General features: G+C 41.6%; 1 protein-coding gene across 2 annotated transcripts in view; it reads right to left on the reverse strand.

Moving 5' to 3' along the window:
• Positions 1–2818: 2818 nt before the first annotated feature.
• ighmbp2 (immunoglobulin mu DNA binding protein 2) overlaps positions 2819–24742 on the reverse strand; it is an 81641-nt gene continuing 59717 nt past the window's right edge. For both annotated transcript variants that reach the window (XM_060838429.1, XM_060838430.1), the window contains exons 11-16: positions 23629–23747; positions 20060–20154; positions 14721–14844; positions 6186–7106; positions 4293–4477; positions 2819–3446 (exon numbers count right to left, since the gene is read on the reverse strand). In XM_060838429.1, the coding sequence (XP_060694412.1) occupies positions 3234–3446; positions 4293–4477; positions 6186–7106; positions 14721–14844; positions 20060–20154; positions 23629–23747 (1657 nt within the window). In that variant the 3' untranslated portion in view covers positions 2819–3233. The remainder of the gene's footprint in view (positions 3447–4292; positions 4478–6185; positions 7107–14720; positions 14845–20059; positions 20155–23628; positions 23748–24742) is intronic.

Raw genomic sequence — 24742 nt, forward strand, 5'->3', positions numbered from 1 at the left:
CCATCAAACCAGTGGACAAGATGTGCATAGTGGTAGTTTGGCACACTGACCTCGACACTGCTGAAGCCAGGTGCCATCTTGAAGACACCTCTTTCTACTGCCCCCTCGACCTTGATTTCACCTCCCATCACCAAACCATCATATCCCAGACCATACACAATGTCATCACCTCAGGGGATCACCCACCCACAGCTTCCATCCTCAGTTCAGGAACCACGCACCACCTAGTTCTACCTCCTACTCAAGACCCTGGCCTAGCCATCGTCTCAGCCTGCTCTTGCCCCACTGAACTCATCTCCACATACCTTGATACTGGTCCAGGAATTCCTCACATGCGTTCAGGACACCACCCAAGCCCTCCACCTCCTTCAAGACTTTTGTTTCCCTGGCCCCCAATGTCTCATCTTCACCATGGACATCCAGTACTTATATACCTCCATCCACCATGACTAGGGCCTCCAAACCCTCTGTTTCTTCCTCTCTCGAAGTCCCCACCAGTACCCTTCCACTGAGACTCATTTGTTTGGCTGAACGGGTCCTGACCCTCAATTTCTCCTTTGAATTCTTCCACTTCCTCCAGATAAATCGGGGTAGCCATGGGCACCCACATGGGTCCAATCAATGCCTGTCTCTTTGTAGGTAACGTGGAACAGTCCATCTTCCGTAGTTACACCGGCATCATTCCCCACTTTTTCCTCCGCTATATTGATGACTGTTTTGGTGCCACCTCATGCTCCCATCAACAGTTCATCAACTTCACCAACACATTCCATCCCGACCTTAAGTTCACCTGGACCATCTCTGACACCTCCCTCCCGTTCCTGGACCTCTCCATCTCCATCAACGGTGACCAACTCAACACTGACATCTTCGACAAACCCACCGACTCCCACAGCTACCTCAACTATACCTCCTCACACACCGCCTCCTGCAAATGCGCTATCCCTTATTCCCAATTCCTCCACCTCAGTCACATCTGCTCCAGGAGGACCAGTTCCACAACAGAACACACCAGATGGCCTTTTTTAAAGGCCAGAATTTCTCCTCCCATGTGGTCAATGATGCCCTCCAGTGCATCTCATCCACTTCTTGCACTTTCACTCTCGAACCCTACCCCTCCTACTGCAACAAGGACAGAATGCCCCGCTCCTCACCTTCCACCCCACAAACCTCCATACACATCACATCATCCGTTGACATTTTCGCCACCTTCAAACAGACCCTACCACCACAGATATATTTCCCTCCCCACCCCTATTTGGTTTCCGTAAAAAACGTTCCCTCCATAACTCCCTCGTCAGGTCTACGCCCCCCCACCAACCCACCCTCTCCTGCCACCACAGGAATTGCAAAACCTGCACCCACATCTCCCCCCTTCACCCCCATCCAAAGTCCCAAAGTTTCACGTGCACTTCCACACGTCATTTACTGTATCCATTGCTCCTAATGCAATCTGCTCTACACTAGGGAGATTGGATGCCTACTCACAGAGCACTTTAGAGAACATCTCCAGGACACCTGCATCACCAACCCCACCGCCCAGTGACTGAACACATCAACTTCCCCTCCCATTCCGCCAAGGACATGCAGGTCCTGGGCTTCCTCCATTGCCGCTCCCTAATCACCCGACACCTGGAGGAAGAACACCTCATCTTCCGCCTCGGGACCCTCCAAATCCACAGCAATGAGGATTTCACCAGTTTCCTCATTCCTCTCCTCCTGCCTTATCCCAGTCCAATCTTCCAACTCGGCACTGCAGTCATGACTTGTCCTACCTATCCATCTTCCTTCCCCATCTGTCTGCTCCACCCTCCTATCACCTTCACCCCCACCTCCATCCATCTCCCCCCCCCAGTCCCACCCTCTCCCATTTATCTCATTAATCCTTCGGCTCATAGCCTCATTCCTGATGAAGGGCTTTTGTCTGAAACATAGATTCTCCTGCTCCTCGGATGCTGCCTGACCTGCATCCATTACCAGACTCTCAGCAGATGTTTGGAAACACCACCAACTTCGAATTCTCATCCAGGCCAGTCACCATCCTGACTCGGAAAAAACTGGGTCAAAATCCTGGAATTCCCTCCCTAATGGCATTGTAGGTAAACCCACAGCAGATAGACTTCAGCAGTTCAAGAAGGCAGCCCACCACCACCTTCTCAAGGGCAGTTAAGGATGGGCAATAAATGCTGGCCAGCCAGTGATGTCTTATGCCCGAAACATCGAATCTCCTGTTCCTTGGATGCTGCCTGACCTGCTGCGCTTTTCCAGCAACACATTTTCAGCTCTGATCTCCAGCACCTGCAGACCTCACTTTCTCCTATTGGGGGTAAGTCCAGTCTGTGCATAGTAACTTTCATTTAGAAGGTCCAGAAGACTCTAACTCCCAATGTTCCATTTATTCTTCAATACAAATCAATTAAACGCACTCAGTGGACATCTAGCTAAATAGGTTCACCTACATAAAGACAGTTGGTAAACATGCTTGTGAATCTTCTGTGTCATTGCCCAAGGATAATCTGTGGTCTGAAACAGTTATGTTACCCACTGACTTGGCCGAAGCTTTAAGACCACTCTCCATGGTAAAATAAGAACATGTTTATAATTCCTGAGGTCTATGTCTTCCATATTCCATGCTCTAGGTTAAAAGAGTCTAGTATGAAGAATGCTTGTTTCATGTTAAAAAATAGATAATTTTATCTGACATTGAGAGCATATTAGATGCATTGTTATCCAATGTTTAATTACAATATTTACTGATGAGCAAGGCATTTTGAAATCAGTTCATTGTGTGCTTTTATGTTCCACTTTATTGCAGATTTTTAAACAAAAAAATCAAAAATAGAAATGTCTGATTAAGATTGAACAACATTAATGATTACTGTTCCAGTAATCCATCACTAATATTGTCCTTTTACAGCTATTCCCAATGATGGTATGGAATAAGTTGCTGAAGTAATCAGGATAACCACTTACACTGCAGCAAGCATTTCAGGAGGTTCCCATTGTTTTTAAACAGCTGCTGACAGTAAAAGATGAAGATTAATTCTTGCATCTCAGTAGCATCTATTGCTACATAACTTTAAACACCAGCTAAGAAAATTGCACAGCTTGCATAATTCGTATAAGCATTTCCATTCCTAACTGTCCAACAACTGCTGTAGTCCAGAAATTATTTTTAGAATGCAAGAAAGTACATTCAAATAAATACACATATTTAGGTTATTGACATAAATTTATAGTTCACCAAAATTTTTTTTTGTAGTTTCCTTTTTAGCGCCTCGTTGGCTAGCTAATTGTTCTATTTTCTTTCCTAGTCTTCTCTGCAGATGGGCTTTCTTCACTGGATCTAATGAATGGTCCTTAGTGCCACTGCCTGCATATAGAATACCTTCTCTGCTGATGAGTTTTCGGGCGTGAGCTTTGGCACTCCCACCACAACCATGAACCTGGAAGAGGGACAGAAATACATATAGATTAAGTTTTCTTGATAATGAAGGTAGAATCTGCTAAGTAAATCGAGTATGAACTGTCGAACTGCTGAAATGAAACAGGTGGCCATCACAAAAGTCTGCAGAATTCTAAATATGAAATGAATTAATGGCACAAGCTAGGTCAGATTGAAAGCTTGCCTGAAAAGCAGTTTGGGAAGTTATGAGGTAAAGTGAACAAATTGGTAGTAGTAAGGAAATTTAAGCTTGGATTTTACAAGCCTGTGGATTTTGAAAGAGGAAAGGTAAAGGAGATAACAAGTTCCACAGTTCGTTCATCACATTAAACTTCCACTCTCTCAACTGTATGTCAACTACATGATTCACTGCAGTGACTCAGCAAGGCTTCTTCAACAGGACCTCCCAAGAATGATGTCTAGAAGGAAAATGCCAGTAGGTGTATAAGAACATCACCATTGCTAAGATATACATTCCCAATTTAGACATGTAGCATAGTTTCTTCATCATTGTTAGCTCCAAATCCTCAAACTCCCTTCCTAAAGACTCTGTCATTACATAGACTAAACAGTTCAAGGGAGACGAGGATCACTTTCTCATGGATAACAATGAACAGCTAACAATTCTGGCTTTGTCAGTAACACCCATATTGCCAGAATTTCTCTTTTTTTAAATTTCAGGTGCCAAGTAAAAATTCATCAGATTAAGTGCCTTTATTTTACTAAAATATACTGTGTTCCAATATCTAGATCAATCCAATTCCTTCAGCATTATTATCAACAACTTAATGCTAAACATTGTAAAATGAAATAGTTGAGCACTTGCTTTATTACACACAGCTCTTACCTCTGGGATGTGATGGCTGAGGCAGTAGTGTTTGTTACAGTGAATGCAATGTTGCCCCAAGGTTAGAATACTTGCTTTACATTTTAAAAAAGCACAAACACTATTCGCCTTTATTGTTTCAGCAATGAGCGCATCAAAATCTTCGTCAGTATTACTTGCAGCAGCTTCCTTAGTTGAAACTTTTCCTGTTTAAAAAAAGCAATTAGAGAACTGATCGGCCCCATCCTAACTAAAGTAAAATAGTTCAAAATCCAATACATAATATACTGCAAATGCCTGCCAAGTTTCTATACGGTAGCACAATGGCTTTTCACATCTCAGGGTTATCTGAATAGTAAGAATATTCCAGGCATTCTTAAAACCCTGAGACCATCCTAGCTCATATTAAAGAAAATTTACAATAATACAATCCTCATCAATTTTGTATGCAGCTGAAAGTCCTGAAACCTGCTAACTAAAATGGACCTTTATTAGTGGAACAAAACAAATTTCCTTCTAATTATTGCTGCATAAAGACACCTTTTGCCAAAGATTTTCATGTTGCACTCATTGTAAATGGCATTGTAAATGGGAGTATTATTTAATGGTGTATGATTGGTTCACAAGTGGACTCAAATTGGGAAAGTTGTTGCCTGGAGTATGGATAATAACTAATAGTTAATAGTTAATTGCAAAGTTTTGACTCAGAACAAAATAGGCAACAGCAATTCTCAGTTTCATTTATCAGGGCAATGCATTGATCAATGACAGTCAACCTGCATGTTTAAACTTAGACAAAACTTGGCAGTTAACTGTCAATCAACATCTGACTGGCACTGGAACAATGCCTCTGCCAATCAGTGCTTACTTGCCGACTAACTAGCACTTATTTCTCAGGTAGTATGAAATGTTGCTACCCTTTAAAATTATTTTTGTGAGAATGTACACCAGTACAGGACAAAAAGGTTTTCACAAAATATATGGCGGCACAATGGCTCCGTGGTTAGCACTGCTGCCTCACACCACAAGGGACCCGGGTTCGATTCCATCCTCAGGTGAATGTCTGTGTGGAGTTTGCACATTCTTCCTGTCTGCGTGGGTTTCCTCCCACAATCCAAAGATGCACAGGTTAAGTGAATTGGCCATGCTCAATTGCCCATAGTGTTCTGGGAATGCCTAGGTTAGGTGAATTAGTCAGGGGTAACTATAGGGGAATGGGTCTGGGTGGATTACTCTGCCGAGGGTCAGTGTGGACTTGTTGGGCTGAAGGGCCTGTTTCCACACAGTAGGGATTCTGTAAAAAAATTCTATACTTTTTTTTAGCAACACTCAGTTGGCTTTATAGATAAAGAATCTGTAACATTATGATTTGCTATTGTGTGCTATTCTAACATATACAGTCATTTAAATGATGATAATTATCTCAACAATATTCTATACTTTCGGTATTGGATAACTCTAGTTTATTTAGAATTGGTATTTCTCATTCAATGCATGAAATGACCACTTTTATGGAGCTGAATAAAAGTTTGTGAAATATTGAACTATACAAACAACTCAATTGTAAGAAAATAAAAACCAATTCAGCTGTGTGTTGAAGTTTAATCAGGTTCAGCAAAGTGACGTGAAATAAATATGTAAATTGCAAAAAGAAATGGATTCCATAAAAAAACTACAAAGCTTCTGAGGGGGAGGGGGATACCAGTGGTTTTCTTAACAAGATAGCTACAACAGAATTATAAAATATCTAAAACACTACATTAACATCCCTCCAAAACTGAATGTCCTCTCCATTTCTCAATGGATTGTTTCTATTCAATAATCATGGCTTAATATGTCACCTTCAAATCCATTAAAAGAATGTTAGTAGCTCACATCTTAAAAATAATTTTAATAACAATGAATAGTACTTACCCTTTTCAATATGTTTCTTATTTTTAGACTTCAATGAAGCAGTAGTGCTAGAATGCTGTTTCGGTTTTGCCATCTCGCGTTTAGCTTGTTCCCGCTGCATCCTTTCCAAGTATAGTGCCTTAAAATCTACCTTTGACTGAGAAACAGAAGGGGTACAATCTTGTGGCCCTTCTATTTCAGTAACAGTACGTTCATTTTCCTCAGCTATATGTGGGGAAGGACTGCTAGATTTCCGAGTCACTTCCAGCATCATTTGGACTGGTTGGCCATCAACAGGACTTTGCGTTTCTGATTTGGCTATAACAATAAACCGGGCTTTGCTTTCACCAATGCTAAAATGTTCAAGGCCAAACTCTTCTGCTATTTGGTGAACCAACAACCGATCATGTGAATTCAAAGATGATGGGAATTCAAATCGAGTCCTTGCAATATCCTCCATAAATTGCATTATTTGCTCCCTGAGTTTTTCAGAGTTATCTTTTACATTTGCAGTTTTTGCAGGTTGGTGTAATGTTCCTGGACTAGCATCCTTTTTCTGCTTTAAGGAATGACTGTCATTTGAGACTTTCATTTTACACTCAAGCTTTTGAGTGGGTTGGTTTTGTGTGAGTTTGTGTGTTTTTAGAGATGCTGCACTTCTGTCACTGGTTGAGCTCCCATTATTTCTGCGTGCATCTGAAGAATCTTTTGCTCTCCTGTGTTCAGCCCGAGGGGCTGGCCTGGAATAATTTTCAGACACAATATCATCACAGTACTCAAAAGCAGTCCGCGTTTCCCCATGTTCAGTCATGTAGTCAACCAGGGATTTCAAAAACAGGTGAGTGCTGACTGTCCGCGTGTCACAAACCACCATCAAGTGGCGGCGCGCACGGGTAACTGCTACGTTTATTCTTCGGTCTTCAGCTAGAAAGCCCACCTCACCTGGATAACAGAAGTCAAAATGTGATTACTTGCCCAAAAGCCAAGGGAGCAGAAATTGGTCTTAGACTGAAGTGCTGAAAGGATGATTTAATTTGGGTTTCCTGATACACACCCCATTTGATATTTAATTCTATTAATTTTGATGGCAATACATATAGTGTAGAATGTAAATAAGTGGTTAGATTAGATTAGATTCCCTCCAGTATGGAAACAGGCCATTTGACCCAACAAGTCCACACTGTCCCTCTGAAGAGTAACGCACCCAGACCCATTCTCCTACCCTATATTTACCCGTGACCAATGCACCTAACACTATAGGCAATTTTAGTACGGCCAATCCAACTAACCTGAACATCTTTGGACTATGGGAGGAAACCGGAGCACCCAGAGGAATCCCACGTAGCCACGAGGAGAACATGCAAACTCCTCACAGTCAGTCACCTGAGATGGGAATTGAGGCAGTAGTGAGGCAGCAGTGCTAACCACTGAGCCACTGTGCCCCATTGATCTGATATTTTGTGCTACCACCCAAGATCAATTTCTATCCCAATAAGTTTTAATGATTCATCAAGAGATAATTTGGAATGGCTCAAAATGAGACATGCTAATACAGCAGAATTTCGGTCAGTATTAAACAAGCCCAGCAGAGAAAAAGCTATATTTGGAATGTCTGGACATTATCAAGGATACCACACAAGTTCTTCTGTACTTGAATATTTAACTAACTGTAATCTCTACTTTCCTCAACTTAAGTCATCAGGGCAGTATGCAGCAGGAGTCAGGGTTACAGAGAAGTCGGAGTTATACAAATTCATGCAACTTTTTCACACTGAGGGTGACACGTGTATGGAATGAGCTGCCAGAGGAAGTGGTGGAGGCTAGTACAATTGCAACATTTAAAAGGCATTTGGTTGGGTATATGAATAGGAAGGGTTTGGAGGGATATGGGCCGGGTGCTGGCAGGTGGGACTAGATTGGGTTGGGATATCCAGTCAGCATGGACGGGTTGGACCGAAGGGTCTGTTTCCATGCTGTACATCTCTGACTCTATGTGACAATGGAACATCAAATACCAGCAATGGATACTCTGACTAACCACTTACTGATTGATGTCCCAAAAGTTTCTTGTTAATTGCAAATTGCAACAATTGAATTTTACCAGCTAAGAGAAAACCAAGTATTGTGTACAAGTCATAGAATCAAAGACTGATACAGTACAGAAGGAGACCATTTGTCTCAGCTACCCATGTAGTCCCAAACTCCTCATTTATGCTCCATAGCCTTGCAAATATTTATTGTTCAAGCATACAGCCAGTTCATCTATAAAGGTTACCACTAAATACAGTTCCAACACTCTTTCAGACATTACATGCTAGATCATAGCAACTGACTACACAAAAATAAAATATTTCCCATCTGGCTCTTCTCCCATCATTTTAAATCTTTATCTGATTAATTTGACACTGGAAATGGTTTCTCCTTGCTCTATCGAAGACTTTAATAATGTTTTAACACCTTTATTAAATCTCCATCAAACTATTCAAGAGCATCGTATCAGTTGTCAATTACTGACTGAACCTCCTTCGGCCTCAGTTTACCTGGGCCACAACCCTGCGTGACTTTTTTTTCATTTTGCAGATCAGCCAAGCTGAGAGATTTAGTGCTAATTAATGCCAAATTAAGGACAGCTTTGATAATTCAAGCATATTGAGCAAATGCTAAACCTCGGACAGTGCCAATTTATTCCACACAGAAACTTTACAACCTAGAGAGAGGAAAATTTCTTTCCAACTGTTGACATGAATAGATCACTGTACCTCCACTGAGAAAATGCAGATATTGCATTTAAAAAGCAAAAGATTTTAAAAATAATATTTGAATTTGAAAGGGATTAATCTGCATTTCAGCCCTAAGCAGTAGTTTTTCTAAACAAAAACCTCTCTATTTCTTCAGATCCACTGATATTTATGGGAAATTAAAACAATACTGAATAATTATTGGTTTACTTTAAATACAATTTGAAAACATTTAAATATTGCTTCCAGTAAATGTTAAAAAGCTTTCAATTCTCCCTACCATAGATTTATTTTTATATTTTCCTGATGAACAACCCTAAGTCTTGTTTAATTAATGTTCAGTTCCTCCACAGGATCAGCAGCGATCAATAATGTGCAGCCATGTGTTGATCTCTGATGGAATGAATAATCCTGATTTATTACTTTCTGCCATAGCTGGAAACAATACATTCAAATTAACTTTACTCAACAGAAACAAGGTTGACGAGATTAACTTCACATGGAGGCACATTAACATTTGGTTTCTTAATAATGCGTTAGATTCACTCAGACTATTGGGGTTCTGGTGACTTCAAAAAAATGTAAGACATTATGGAGAAGTAGTGCAGCATGCAAAACAAGCTACACTCCTCTTAGCAGAGACATTGTTTTTGGGTATATATGCATAATGCATTCTTTCACTATTTCTTCTTTTTCAACCAATTTCTGGCATAAGTGAAGATTACCACAGGGCCAGAATGATTTTCTAGACTGGTTTCGATCACCTAAGAGGGTTAGAGAAATTTTGTTTTCAGATCCGTTCTCCTTAATGGATCTGTGAGCTTATCTGTTTTCTTGCTTCTTCCAAGAGATTATCTTTCTTTGGAGAGGTTGAGGAATGCATGTATTATGATGCAGGAAGTCAGAAGTCATATGACACCATGTTATAGTCCAAGAGATTAATTTGACATCACAAGCTTTCAAAGCTGGATGGACTAGACAGTCCTTTCCTGCTTTACACTGCCTGAATTTTTTTCAACTCTTGAAGCTTCCTTGCTGGGACATAACTTGACAGGCACTTGTATGTTATATGAACCTTGACAGGACAAATCACAAGCTATTCAACTGTGGGATTCATTACAGCCAAGTTCAATCCACTTCTTATTTTTTCATAAGAGAACTAACATGACCTCAGCCACAAGCATGTGTGTTGTTTTCTTATTCATTCTCAAGTGTCAATAATAATGAAAGCAATCAGACAGTACTGAGAATTTAATGCTTGCACAGTTGAATCACAGTATTTGGGGCTTTCACCATTATTCTGTGGAGAAGCAGATTCAATTTCACACCTTCAAATTGCATTACAACTGAAAGATTTCTCTTGAAAATGTAATAAAAGCCTGCCAAGATCATGCATTGCTTCCTTGAGGTGTTCCTTACTACTGCATATCACAAAGCTTCAATGTGGTTTATACGAATATAAGAAATAGGAGAAATGGATCACTTAGCTCCGTGACCCTGCTCCAACATTAAATAAGTTAATAGCTGATATAAATGTGGGTCTAGATTAGACCGTACTGGAAAAACACAGCAGATCAGGCATCATAGTGGAGCAGGAAAATCAATGTTTCGGGCAAAAGCCCTTCATCAGGAACGAAGTTAGGGAACCTCCAGTGTGGAGAGATAAATGGGAGGGGGTTGGGGTTGGAGAGAAGGTAGCAAGGAGTACATTAGGTAGGTAGGGGAGGGGATGGAGGTGACAGGAGAGAGAGGAGGGTGGAACAGATAGGTGAGAAGGGAGATTGGCAGGTAGGACAGGTCATGAGGATGGTGCTGAGCTGGAAGGTTGGAACTGGGGTAAGGTTGGTGGGGGGGGGGGGGAAAAATGAGGAAACTGGTGAAGCCCATATTTATGCTTTGGGGTTGAAGTGTTCCGAGGCGGAAGATGAGGCGTTCTTCCTCCAGGCATCGGGTGGTGAGGGAGTGGCGGTGGAGGAGGTCCAGGACCTGCATGTCCTCAGCAGAGTGGGAGGGGGAGTTGAAATGTTGGGCCACGGGACAGTGGGGTTGATTGGTGCGGGTGTCCCGGAGATGTTCCCTAAAATGCTCTGCGAGGAGGCGTCCAGTTTCTCCAATGTAGAGGAGACTGCATCGGGAGCAACGGATGCAATAAATGATATTGGTGGATGTGAAACGATCTTTCCGGAAAGTGGAAAGGGCTGGGAAAGGAAATATATCCCTGGTGGTGGGGTCCGTTTGGAGGTGGCGGAAATGTCGGCAGATGATGCGGTTTATGTGAAGGTTGGAAGGTGAGGACCAAGGGGGTTCTGTCCTTGTTACGGTTGGAAGAGTGGGGTGAGATATGTTAGAGGGCATCTTCAACCACATGGGAGGGGAAATTGCAGTCTTTAAAGATGGAGGCCATCTGGTGTGTTCTGTGGTGGAACTGGTCCTCCTGGGAGTAGATACGGCGGAGGCTGAGGAATTGGGAAAAAGTACCAATCTCCCCAACGCCCCGTGGCCCAACATTTCAACTCCCCCTCCCACTTTGCTGAGGACATGCAGATCCTAGACCTCCTCCACTGCCATCACTCACCACCCGACGCCAGGAGGAAGAATGCCTCATCTTCCACCTTGGAACACTTCAACCCCAGGGCATCAATGTGGACTTCACCAGTTTCCTCATTTCCCTCCCCCCCCCCACATTACCCCAGTTCCAACCTTCCAGCTCAGCACCATCCCCATGACCTGTCCTGTCCTACCTGCCAATCTCCCTTCCCACCTATCCGCTCCACCCTCCTCTCTAACCTATCACCTTCATCCCCACCCCCACCCACCTATTGTACTCTTTGCTACCATCTCCACAGTCCCACCACCCCTCCCATTTATCTCTCCACCCCAGAGGCTCCCTGCTTTCATTCCTCATGAAGAGCCACTGCCCGAAATGTCGATATTCCTGCTCCTCGGATGCTGCCTGACCTGCTGTGCTTTTCCAGCACCACTCTTATCTAGACTCTTTATGCCAGTATCTGCAGTCCTCACTTTTGCCTGATATAAATATGGCCTTAACTCTATTTTCCTCAAATCCTTGACTTCAAAATTTGAATACAAAGGACCCTCGATTTCCTGAATATCCAAAGAAGATATGAAGGTCCTGATAGAAACATTACATCAAAGAGGTGTATCAACACTGCTCGGGTCTTTTGTTTACAATTATTAAAAATGAACCAGACTTACTGAAGTGCTGCCGAGAACATCGATGGGAGCCCAAATCAGTCTCCAAATGACTGACCTCCAGTGCACTCTCCCTGGAGTTCTACACAAGAGTGTACCCTAAAACTACCTCCCCCAGATAATCTCTCCAACATTGTCCTATATAGGGCAAAAATGGAACCTGTCAAAAAAAATGCAGTTGACGGGCCGGGAGGGGGGCAACAGCAATTCTATAGGACCCTTATGCACAAGTGTGTCTCTGCTCAGAAACAAACCCTGAGACAGAAAGAGGGAGCAAGGCAGGCACAGCGAGAACAAAGGAAACTTCAGAAAACCCCCAGCCCCACAGGAGAGGCAGTGAATCAATTAACCAAATGAAATAGTGCTCGCCCATCTTGTTCAAATAATCAAGGTTCCTTTGTATATCGAGGCTGAGTTAGGCAATGACCCGGGACCTTCCCAATAAGTACCCGAGAAGGGGAGCACAATGGCTCGGATGGTTACAACTCCCTCTCACATTCCTGCAAGGCCATGCAGGCCCTGGGTCTCCTCCACTGCCAAATCAAAGCCACCCACCAACTGGAGGAAGAAAGCCTCATCTTTTGCCCTTGGACCTACAACCACACAGCATCAACACTGACTTCATCAGTTTCCAAACTCCCCCCCAACTTATCAAGATCTAACCCTCCAACTCGGCACCACCCTCTTGATTTTCCTACCTCTCCATCTTCCTTCCGACCTATCCGCTCCACCCTTCCCACCAACCGATCACAATTACCCTCCACCTGCATCCACCTATCGCCATTCCACCAACCTTCCCCTCCAGCCCCAGTCCCAGCCCTTTATCTCTCAGCCCCCTTCCCTCTCACATTCCTGATGCAGGGTTTATGCCTGAAACATCGACTCTCCTGCTCTCGGATGCTGCCTGACCTGCTGTGCTTTTCCAGCATTATACCTTTTGACGACTCTCCAGCATCAGCAGTCCTCACCTCCTCTGAGATGCTAATTCTATTAGAATACATGATCAACAATATCTGTATGTGCTCAATCACATTAATTGATAAGTGGCGAATTGACACTGCGTCACAATCTCCTGGGCACCAATGCCTCCACTGTAAGTGAACCTTCAAATGGGATACTAAGATGACAGATATTGATAATGTGAAATGGAAGATAGCTGCTACTGGATGTGATCTCTGGAAGCTGACTGCTTCAAGGGATATCGGAAAAGACAAGAAACTAAAAGGGCAACTAGTCAAGAAAAGGACCCAGAGAAAACCAAGGCCTTCCCGACCCATTGGCCTCCTCTACAACAAATACGGCAGAGACCAAAATTCCATAATGGAGCTCTTGAACTATGAGGCATTGTTTTACAGAGTTGACTGTCATGACGTAAGTCATCATTTTGTGCTTTTTTGTATCTTTCCACTATGTTAAAGGCCCTTGGCTACTCAGTTCCCAGTCTTGGACACTTCATAACTATATTCTCATAATGACTCCATCATATCTTGTCCATTTATTTCTTTTGTAATACAAATTCCTTCATCTTGTTACGAATGCCACTTGTACTCGAGTCAAGAAAATTTAATTCTGTCTTTGTTTCTCCATTTCTCGATACTTTTTGTGACATCGAATGACCAATATCATGCGTAGATAATAATTTTAGTGGATGTTTTGTCCCACAGTAAAGTATAAAATATGATACTAAAATCTGCATCAATGTAATACTTAAGAGTATCTATAATCTTCACATACATCTATTTAAATGAAAGCTGGCAATGTCACAATACCTCTAGCCATAACATGAGGCTACAATACATTTTCTTCCACTTATACCCGACACAACACACCCCTCTCCATTTCCGGCCTTAACTGCTTTTAACACTGCATTCATATTTTGAAACACTAACCAATCTTCTTGTCGAGGCTGGCAAACCATTGGAAGATGTTCCCAACAAGAGATCCTGCCATGTTTTAAACTTGATTCGGAAGGAGGGGGTAATGATGAACATCAGTGGTAAAGTGAGGGCATGCAGAATTCAAGATAGTGAGAATAGAGGCCATGGACCACACTGATTTCCTTGTCTCCATTTTAACTGTCCTGCTCACACACTATGACAGCACTGAGCAGTGTCTATAACGCTGGATACTGACTGCACTTCAAAAATTCTTAATTAGCTGTAAAGTACTTTGAGGCTACTTTGGGTTGAGACAAGCATCACACAAATGCAAACTCGTTAGTTTCTTGGACAAGCTTCTTATGTATTACATCCAAGTAACTAATGCAAAGCAACTCTAACATCAGTACTTTTATCAAAACTCAGAACCTTACGCATTCAAAAGGTTGTCAGAGTGTGTGGTGCTGGAAAAGCACAACCGGCCAGGCAAAATCCAAGAAGCAGGAGAGTCAGTAGTTTGAGTGTAAGCTCATCAGGAATCTTGATGAAGAGCTTACATCCGAAACGTCAATTCTCCTGCTTTTCCGTTGCCGTCTGATCGGCTATGCTCTTCCTGCACCACACTCTTTGTCACCTGCAGTCCTCACTTTCTCCTGCAGACTTTTAAAAAATCATACGTCTCAAGAGACATGCAGTATCACACTACAAAAAAAGCCAATCGTACATACCTGTTCTGTTGGATCTCACAAGTGATAAAATAACCGCCTCCTTTTCTCTTCCTTGGAAACCATCAACAGACTTGATTTCCAGTTCCGGATACTTTTTAGACAATTCTTTCCTCAGGAGTTGGACCTATTTAAAAAATAATTCCATTGTTAAAAATAAAGTTTTGTTGTTTCAGTAACCCCAACCTCCATTATAATTTGGCTCATCTCATTTCTAAATCCCACCATTCCTTGCCCAAACAAATTTAACCTGTTTCCATCTCTGCTGCACCAATCTACAATAGGTACCTAGGAAAAACACAAGATCAACCTAGAGGGAGCATAATTCTTTTTATTAAATAAACAGAGAACTGCCAACCCACGTAGCATCTCTCACGTACTACAGTGCTAAGACCGAGAACCCACTCTGCAAAGGAAGCGGACCCAAAACTCCACTGGACAAAAAGTCGAATTAGCTTCCTTCAGAATCATAGTCAGAGTCAGATATACGAGACCATACAATATCTGGCTCAGTCCACATGTTTTTGCTCAAGTTCGTCAAACCAGAAATACCCAGTATGTGCTGAATTAGCTGAGGTTATTCAGAGCAGCAGCTGAGGTGCTTCAGTGAGGTGGGCCTGTGGCTAACAGGACAGAGCAGAATCAGGTTCAGCTATAGTGGACAAAATGCTCAATTCGCAGACATAAACAAGGGGGCCCTGATCAAAAGCGGGCATTGATTTTTTGCAACCAGTTATAGTACATCGACATTATAGTTCAAAACTCTTCATGACATTATCTCCCAATACCATAGAATGTAAGAACCAGGAACGGAGTAGGCCATCAGGCCAATCGAGCCTGCTCCGCCGTTCAATAAGATCATGGCTGATCTTTTTGTGGCATCAGCTCCACTTACCCACCCTCTCACTGTAACCCTTATATCCGTTACTGTTCAAACAATTATCTATCTTAGCTTTTAAAACATGTACTGAGGAAGCCTCAACCACGTCACTGGTCAGGGAATTTCACAGATTCACAAGACTCTGGGTGAAAAAGTTCCTTCTCAATTCAGTCCTAAACCTGCTCCCCCTAATCTTGAGGCCATGCCCTCTTGTCCTAGTTACACCCACCACCGGAAACATCCTCTCTATTTCTATCTGATCTATTCCCTCCATAATTTTATGTTGCTCTAAGATTCTGCCTCACTCTTCTAAATTACAATGAACATAATCCCAGTCTACTCAGTCTCTCCTCATAAGCCAACCACCTCAACTCCAGAGTCAACCCAGTGAACCTCCTCTGCACCCCCTCCAGTGCCAGTACATCCTTTCTCAAGTAAGGAGACCAAAACTATATGCAGTACTCCAGGTGTGGTCTCACCAGCACGTTGTACAGCTGCAACATAACCTCCCTGCTTTTAAACTTCCTTTAGCAATGAAGGACAAAATTCCATTTGCCTTTTTAATTATTCGTTGCACCTGCGGACCAGCCTTCTGTGATTCATGCACAAGGACACCCAGGTCCCTCCGCACAACAGCATGCTGCCATTTCTTACCAGTCAAATAATAGTCCTTTTTACTGTTACTCCTACCAAAACGAATGACTTCACATTTATTAACATGGTACTCCATCTGCTAGACCTTTGCTCACTGACTTAAACTATCTATACCCCATGCAAAGCTTCAGAGTCCTTGGCATACTTTGCTCTACTACTCATCTCAGTGTCGTCCGCAAACTTTGACACACAACATGTGGCCTCCAACTCCAAATCATCCATGTAAATAGTGAATAATTGCGGTACCAACACTGAGGCACACCACTACTTATTCATTGTCAACCAGAATAGCACTCATTTATCCCCACTCTTTACTTCCTGGGGTTAGTCAACCAATCCTCTCTCCATATGAATACTTTACCCATAATGCCTTGCATATCTTACACAGCTGACTCTTGTGTGGCACCTTGTCGAAGGCCTTTTGGAAATCTTGGTACACCACATCTACTGGTCTCCATTGTCCAATGTGTCCATAATGTCTTCATACAATTCTAAATGATTAGTTAAGCAAGACATGCCCTTCATGAACCCATGCTGTATTTGCCCAACGGGACAACCTCTATCTAAATGCCTTGTTAGTTCTTCCTTGATCATGGAGTCAAGTATTTTCCCCACTACAGAAGTTAAGTTAACTGGTCGATATTTTCCTATTTTTTATCTACCTCCCTTTTTAAACAGTGGCATAATATTTGCTGTTTTCCAATCTCCCCAGAGTCCAGTGAATTTCGGAAAATTACCACAAGTGCATTTGCTATTTCTCCTGACATCTCTTAATACCCTGGGAAGCCTTCCATTAGGGCCTGGAGACTTGCCCACCCTTACCTCCATTAGCTTACCCAACACTACCTCTTTCATGATAATGATTGTTTCCAGGTCCTCACCTGCCTTCATCTTTTTGTCAATTACTGGCATGTTATTCACGTCCTCCACTGTGAAGACTGACACAAAATACCTACTCAATGCCTCAGCCATTTCCTCATAGCCCATTACTAAATGTCCCTTCTCATCCTCTAGAGAATCAATGTTTTCTTTAGCCACTCTTTTTTGTTTTATATTTTTATCGAAACTTTTGCTATCTGTCTTTCTATTCTGAGGTAGTTTTTTCTCAGCACAGGGCCCTGGTATTGGATTTTACCGTCATACTTTCCATCTATATTCTAAATCCAACTGTACTGTGATTGCTCCTTCCAAGAGAATCCCTAACTATGACATCATTAATTATTCCTGTCTCATTACACAGGACTAAATCTAGGATAGCTTGCTCCTTCATCGATTCCATTACATATTGCTGAAGAAAACTTTCACAGATACATTCAATTAACTTCTCCTCGAGGCTACCCTGACTGACCTGGTTTGACCAATCAACATGTAGGTTAAAATCCCCCATGATAACTGTTGTGCCATTTTTACAGACATTAGTTATTTCTTTGTTTATTGCCTGCCCCAATTTGGCATTATTATTTGGTGGCCGATAGACTACACCTACCAGTGACTTTTTCTTTTTAGAATTTCTAAATTCCACCCAAATAGATTCAGCCTTATCCTCCATTGAACCTCTAGCATCTCTCACCACCACTCTGATATCGCCCTTAAATATCAGAGCTACACCACCTCCTTTACCTTCCTGTCTGTCACCTCTGGATATTTAACACCCAGTCGTGGCCATCCGTAACCATGTCTCCGCAATGGTTACTAAATCATTTTCATTCGTGATGAGTTGTGTCGCTAACTCACCTACCTTGTTATGAATGCTACGAGCATTCAGGTAAAGTGCCCTCTTCATGAATTCCAGCATCTCCTATAATATCTCTAGAGTTATTCTTCTTTGTTACTTCTTTTACAGTCTACTATGTAGTTAAACCTTCCTGCACACATGCTAACCTGCTGCTTTTCATTTTATTTATCATCATATTTCCTGTCATTTACCCCCTTCCCATCTCTCTAGTGACCATCCTATCATTCCTTTTCACTAGAACACTGGTTCCAGTTTGGCTCAGAAACAATAACAAATAAGGTATTTGACTGGGTTATGTCAAACCAAGAATATCATTATAATGATTATAATGAGGTCAGTCAGGTGGACTTCATATAATATGAGTTCCCTGCTTGGGGTTGTTAATCTGGTCCAATCAGGGAGCCCTGACTGACAAATACAAATAGGAGTGTCAGAGGTTCTGATCACTCTGACAGATGACTCTGAGGAAACACTATGCATGTGTAAATAAAGGGTGACTTGGTGATGGGATACTGGCCCCTGTGCAGTTATTTCAATCTTATTTTCCTCATATTAGATCTTGGTTCGATGAAAAGTAGAATTCCAATTTTGGTCCATTCTTACAGGTCATTAGAATGATCGTTTCAAGCATCTCTTTCACTCAGAAAGGCTGGTCTACTCACTGACCAATTATGGAAATTTAAAATAGAGTGGTCTCTGATATCACTAAGATTTACAAATGTGCGAATACTGTTAAATAATTCCTTGGAAGCACTGTCAACTTTCACAACATCCTCCCTATAGGAGGGAGACCAGAATTGCATGCAATATTCCAAAAGAAGACTAACCAATATCCTGTATATCCACAGCATGCTCTCCCAATTCCTCTCCTCAATACTCTGACCAATAAAGGAAAGCATACTAAACACCTTCTTCACTATTCTACCTACCTGCGTCTTTACTTTCAAGGAACTATGAACCTGCACTGCAAGGTCTTTTTGTTCAGCAACACTCCTCAGGACTTTACCATTAAGTCTATAAGTCCTGCTCTATTTGCCATTCCAAAATACAGCACCTCACAGTTATCTAAATTAAACTCCATCAGTCCATTGGCCCAACTGATCAAGATCCCATTGCATTGAGATAACCTTCTTTGCTGTCCACTACACCTCTAATTTTCATGTTATCTGCAAACCTACGAACTCTACGTCCTATGATCACATTCAAATCATTTATATAAATGAAAAAAAGCAGTGGAACCAGCACTACTCCTTGCGGCACACCGCTGGTCACAGGCCTCCAGTCTGAAAAGCAACTCTCCACTGCCACCCTCTGTCCTCTACCTTCAAGCCAGTTCTATATCCAAATAGCTAGTTCACCATGTGCTCAATGTGATCTAACCTTGCGAACCAGTCTACCATGAAGACCCTTGTTGAATGCCTTATTGAAGTCCACATAGATCATGTCTACCGCCCTGCTCTCATCAATCATCTTCTTCAAAAAAACTTAATTAAGTGTGGGCAACTGTCTTCAGAGTCCAGATCATCAGACAGCCAGATACACAAATATGCCGCTATCTGCTCTACGGACACTTGCAACACAGGGTATATCCATTGCCAGTGATATTGTGCTGTTGCCTACAAAATGTTCTCCATCATTTTGGGCTATGCGGCTGGTGTAGTGAACTGCAGTCACTAGAAAGCCCACTGTCTCTCAACTTTCTCATATGGCACCTCTTCTATTTTAGCTACTGTTATACAGAATATTCCCAGTCTCGAGAGTCATATCTCAGGAGTCCTTCCTCTTCATTTTCATGATTCACTTTCTAAACATTTTAGAGTATTTACTAATTATGTTTAAAGCTGAAAGTTAGCAATGAGCATCAACCAACTGCAGAAAACTGGATGCAAACAGATACTAAACACTGGATCAACATATTGTCTCTTTCAAACCACTGGTGCACAAACTGCACTTGGAAAAGGAACTTCAGGAATTAGATTGCAAAATTTCTATTGAACAGTTCAATATCAGAAATCAAAAATAAACGACTGACTCGCCTGGACAAAAGGATTCGAAAAGGATCAGTAACTATACCTGCAAATTATACGGAGCTATCACAGCAATATCCTGTGGGCGGACACCAGCTTCAATCAGGGCTTGAGTATGCAGAGTCACAATTTGAACCTCCCCTAGAATAAAAGCAGTGTAAGCATTGACATTACAAACTCTCGTTTATCATATACATCTTTTCATAAGCAATAATTTTTTAAGTGGATCACTAGCCCCATGTCAATGTTGACTCATGTTGTACATTATCTACGGATTTAATAATAAAATCCGAGGACATAACTACATTACTCCTGCGATCAGAACCTGGATACTTGCATCTCACCAAATGTTTTAAAAGGTGGACTGAGAAAAATCTGGCAAAATGTAGGAACTGTCTATTTTATGCCCAACAAACAAAGAAAGTAATGGTTATTTTATTTCAACCAAATTAGAACAATTTGTCTTCATGTAACATTACAAAATCACAAATAGGTTCTGCTTCCTAATAATCGTGGGTTGTCAGATTTGACTTCAACAAAATAACTATTTTCTTGTACTTGATAAGAGTCTGGCGATAGTTTGCTATTGCAGCTTTCTGCTTAAACACGTTATTGACCCATGTCAAGGAATTATTTTTGTTTATTTGTGATCGCAATTCAAGAGAACAACATCATAAACACTTTGTCAATGATCTTGGATTAGGAACTTCTCAAGCCAGGTGTTGAGATGTTCAAGTTTATAATCTTCAAGGCAACAGAATTACAGTAATTCTTTATCAGCAGCACTTTAGCCATCTACATTTTCTTTAAACCTTTGGCTTGATTTTTCTAGTTCACAGTAAGAAAATATGGGGAACCTTACCATAAGTGCTCCCTGAAACATCACCTAAAACTATCCCCAGGTTGGGCTGTTAACAGGATTAGCTGCTCACCCTTGGAGTGGACAGCCAATGAGCATGGTTAAGGCCTTAAACAGTAAGAATAGGTGACAACACCTCCTCCATTAATACTCAACACCAGTACCTCACAAGATTGCATACTCAGCCCCCACTATACTCCTTATACACTCATGATGGTGTGGCCAAAATCTACCACATCTTTGTGGACAAGTTTGCTGATGACATCACCATTGTAGGTCAGATCTCAAACAACGACTAGACAGAATACAGGAAAGAGATTGAGTGCTTAGTGGCATGGTGTGACGACAATAACCTCTCCATCCATATCAGCAAAATGAAGGAGCTGGTCATTGACTTTAGGAAGTGGTGTGGAGGGCATGTCCTGTCTGCATCAGTGGTGCTGAGGTGGAGATTGCCAAGAGCGTCAAGTCCCTGGGAATGATGATCACCACCAATCTGTCCTGGTCCACCCATAACAGCGTGATGGTCAAGACATTACAACAACATTGCCACTTCCTCAGGAGGCTAAGGAAATTAGGCATGTCCACAGACACTCTTAACAATTTTTACAGAAGCACCATAGAAATCAGCCACAGTTTCCAAGGCATCACAGCATGGTGTGACAACTGCTTTTCCCACGACCACAAGAAACTACAGAGAGTCATGAACACCGCCTAGTCCATCACGCAAACCAACCTTTCATACATTGACTCCTTCTATACTTCCAACTGCCTTGGGAAAGCAACCAACATAACCAAACTCCCCTCTCACCCCAGTTATACTCTCTTCCACCCTCTTCAGTCAGATAGAAGATATAAACGCTTGAACATACATATAAACAAATTCAAGAATAGCTTCTATCCCCGCTGTTATTAGATTTTTGAACAGACCTCACAAATGTTAATTCTGATCTATTTCTCTCTGCACCTTCTCTGTGGCTATAACACTATTCTGCACTCCGTTCTGCTACCCTGATGCACTTTGTGTGGTATGATCTGCCTGTATAGCATGCAAAACAGCAGTAAATCAAACAATAAATCAAATAGAGAAAGTACTGCAGAGGTGTCAAATTTTCCTACCAGCAGAGTGGTCACTGGTCATGTGGAAAAGTTGTAGGCTAATTGGGGATTCAAGAACAGAAAGACCAGTGGGTGTTTTTCACAAATTTTTGAAGGTGGTAGAACAGATTATCAAAACAGTTAATAAAACATATGGGATCATGAGCATTATAAACAGAGTGTCAAAACCCAAGGGGTTATGCGAAAGCTAGGCAAAACACAAGTTCTGCATCAGCTGTAGTTTGTGTCCTATGGTGGGTACAACACTGTCTAGCAAAGTCATAAAGGATTTGTAGAGGATACAGAAGCTATTTACTGGAATAAATCCAGGAATGGAGAATGACATTTATGCAGATAGATGGAAAAATTGGGGTTGTTGCCATTAAAGCCGAGAACACTTGGAAAGATTTGATAAGTGTTTTATGATTATGAAACACTTTGATAAAACAGGTAAAATAAATTGCTTTCAATGGTTGAAAAGGGTTATATCAGAAAACAGATACTTAGTTGATTATTTTTAACTTTGCCAGACAACATAAAGGAAAAGCTTTTAAAACAAGTGGTTAGGATTTGACATGCAGAGCCTGATATGGTTGTGGTACAGATTTAAGACTAGCCTTCAAATGGAAGTGGGTGAGTGTTTAAAAGACTAAAAAGGACAGGGATTTGAGGAAAGAATGGAAGTTACGGGATTATTCTTTCAAAGAACAAGCACAGACTCCAAAGGTGAAATGGCATCCTTCTGTGCTGCATTATTTGAGATTCCCTTTTAAAACAACACAAAATTTCACACATGCATTAAAAGTAAAAACAAAGTGCAGGTAAAACTCAGCAAGTCTGGCATCATCCATGGAGAGAGAAACAGGGTCAACATTTTGAGTCTGATGACTCTCTTTCAGAATAGAAGGGTACTGGAAAGTGATTGGGAGAAAGTGAGGACTGCAGATGCTGGAGATCAGAATCGAAAAGTATGGCACTGGAAAATGATGGCTTTTGTGCTGTTGACAAATGGGGAGTGGAACAGAGCACAAAGTGATTGGTAATGGTCATGAAGGAATGATAGAGATGAAAAACAGACGTTACTGATTGGTATGAAGTGTAGAAAACAGATCAGTTTTGCCGAGAGCAAACCTATTCCATCAATACACAGATGAGAAGGGTGGCTGTGGAGAGGCAGAGAAATGGGGCAAGTGTAATAATCAAACTGGAGAACAGTGTTCATGCTCTCAAACTGATTGACTCAATATTGACCCCTGAAGGTTTTAAAGTGTCAAAGCAGAAAATGAGGCACTGTTCCTCCAATTTGCATCCAGCTTCACTACAGCCGGCCAGGATGGAAATGTTAACACAGTGCCATTTGTAAAACTGCTCCTCCCCCCACTGTGTCAACATAAATCATCATTTTCCAGTCCTCTCAGTTCCAAAGAAGAGTCATTGGACTTGAAACATTTACTCTGTTCCTCTCCACAGACATTGCTAGACCTGTTGAGTTTCTCCAGCACTTTCCGGAACCTATTGCCTGCCATATTTTGCATTTTTTTTTAAAAATGATGTACTAAGGAGTTTTAGCTTCATGAAACCTACTTTTATTCAGTTATGGAAGGGAATGCTATATCAGTATTTATCTTCCAATTTATCTCCCATTAATCATACAGTACCACTATTTCCTTTGGATTGTTCGTCTTCTTCGTCAAGTTCAAGCAAGCCACATCCTGCGGTGTCTATCAGAAGCAGTGGAACCTTTGTCTCTTCTGTCAAAGAAACTCCAGGCAGATCCCTATGGGAGCAAAGTAATAATATAGCAAAACTGAAGCTGCATAAAAATAGCCATCCATCAAAAAACATGTATTGCTGTGAGAGAGAAATCAGCCCACACAACAGTCAATAACAAAGATTAATTGGAGTGTGTGTCTAGGTGTATGGGGTCTGCTTTACTAAATTGCTACAGTAATATGCTGCCAGGACGCAATTAGTTTTTGGGCAGCACTGATATCTTTATTAGCCTTTGAAGCTTGGAAGAAATGAAAATAATTTCATCCTGCCTCCCACCTCCTCCTCAGTTCGTCACCTCACAGTTGGCGGAGCTATTTTCAGAAAAGTGTTCTGATCGACTTCAATATTTTTACAGCTTGATATTAACAGAAAGACATTTTACAACTCTTGCTCATTCTCGTTCTCAGTTACATGTCTGTCACTGACGTACATATTTTCAGAATATCAGTGAACTTTCAAAATATTACCCAGAACTCAAATCTGGATCCTGACCTATTCTCACAAGTTCACCCGATCACCCACGTGCCACCCACCATAAATGAAAAATAAACATGACAACAAGAGACAAGCTGCACCATTTTGTACAAATTAGCTGGAAGAAGCAAAACCGCAACAGGAAGGATTAGCAATGGCTGTTTTTGGGAAGGTGCAGACCAAAGAAATAAATCTACCTTTGATAAACTTAAAATAAGTTCTGGAAAACCAAGCTTATGTTAACAATTTAAAATACAAAGGAATATTTGACTCCTGCTTCATTATGCAGTTAGTTCAGGGCTGATCCACATCTCAGCTTTGCGTACCTCAACTGCTTTAGTGCAGATTTTTTGAATTAGGCTGCCTTTGATATTGTCATCCCGCTAGTATTTAAATGAAAGAAGCTGATTGTAAGGACTCAAAGCACAGGGATTTGAATAAGAGTGTCAAGAATCTTTAATTCTCCTTTTATTGTAAGGTCAACAGACAGTACAACTTAGTTGTTAGTGTTGATTAGCTCCCATC

This window comes from Hemiscyllium ocellatum, chromosome 18 (genome assembly GCF_020745735.1).
Source record: "Hemiscyllium ocellatum isolate sHemOce1 chromosome 18, sHemOce1.pat.X.cur, whole genome shotgun sequence".
Classification (NCBI taxonomy): domain Eukaryota; kingdom Metazoa; phylum Chordata; class Chondrichthyes; order Orectolobiformes; family Hemiscylliidae; genus Hemiscyllium; species Hemiscyllium ocellatum.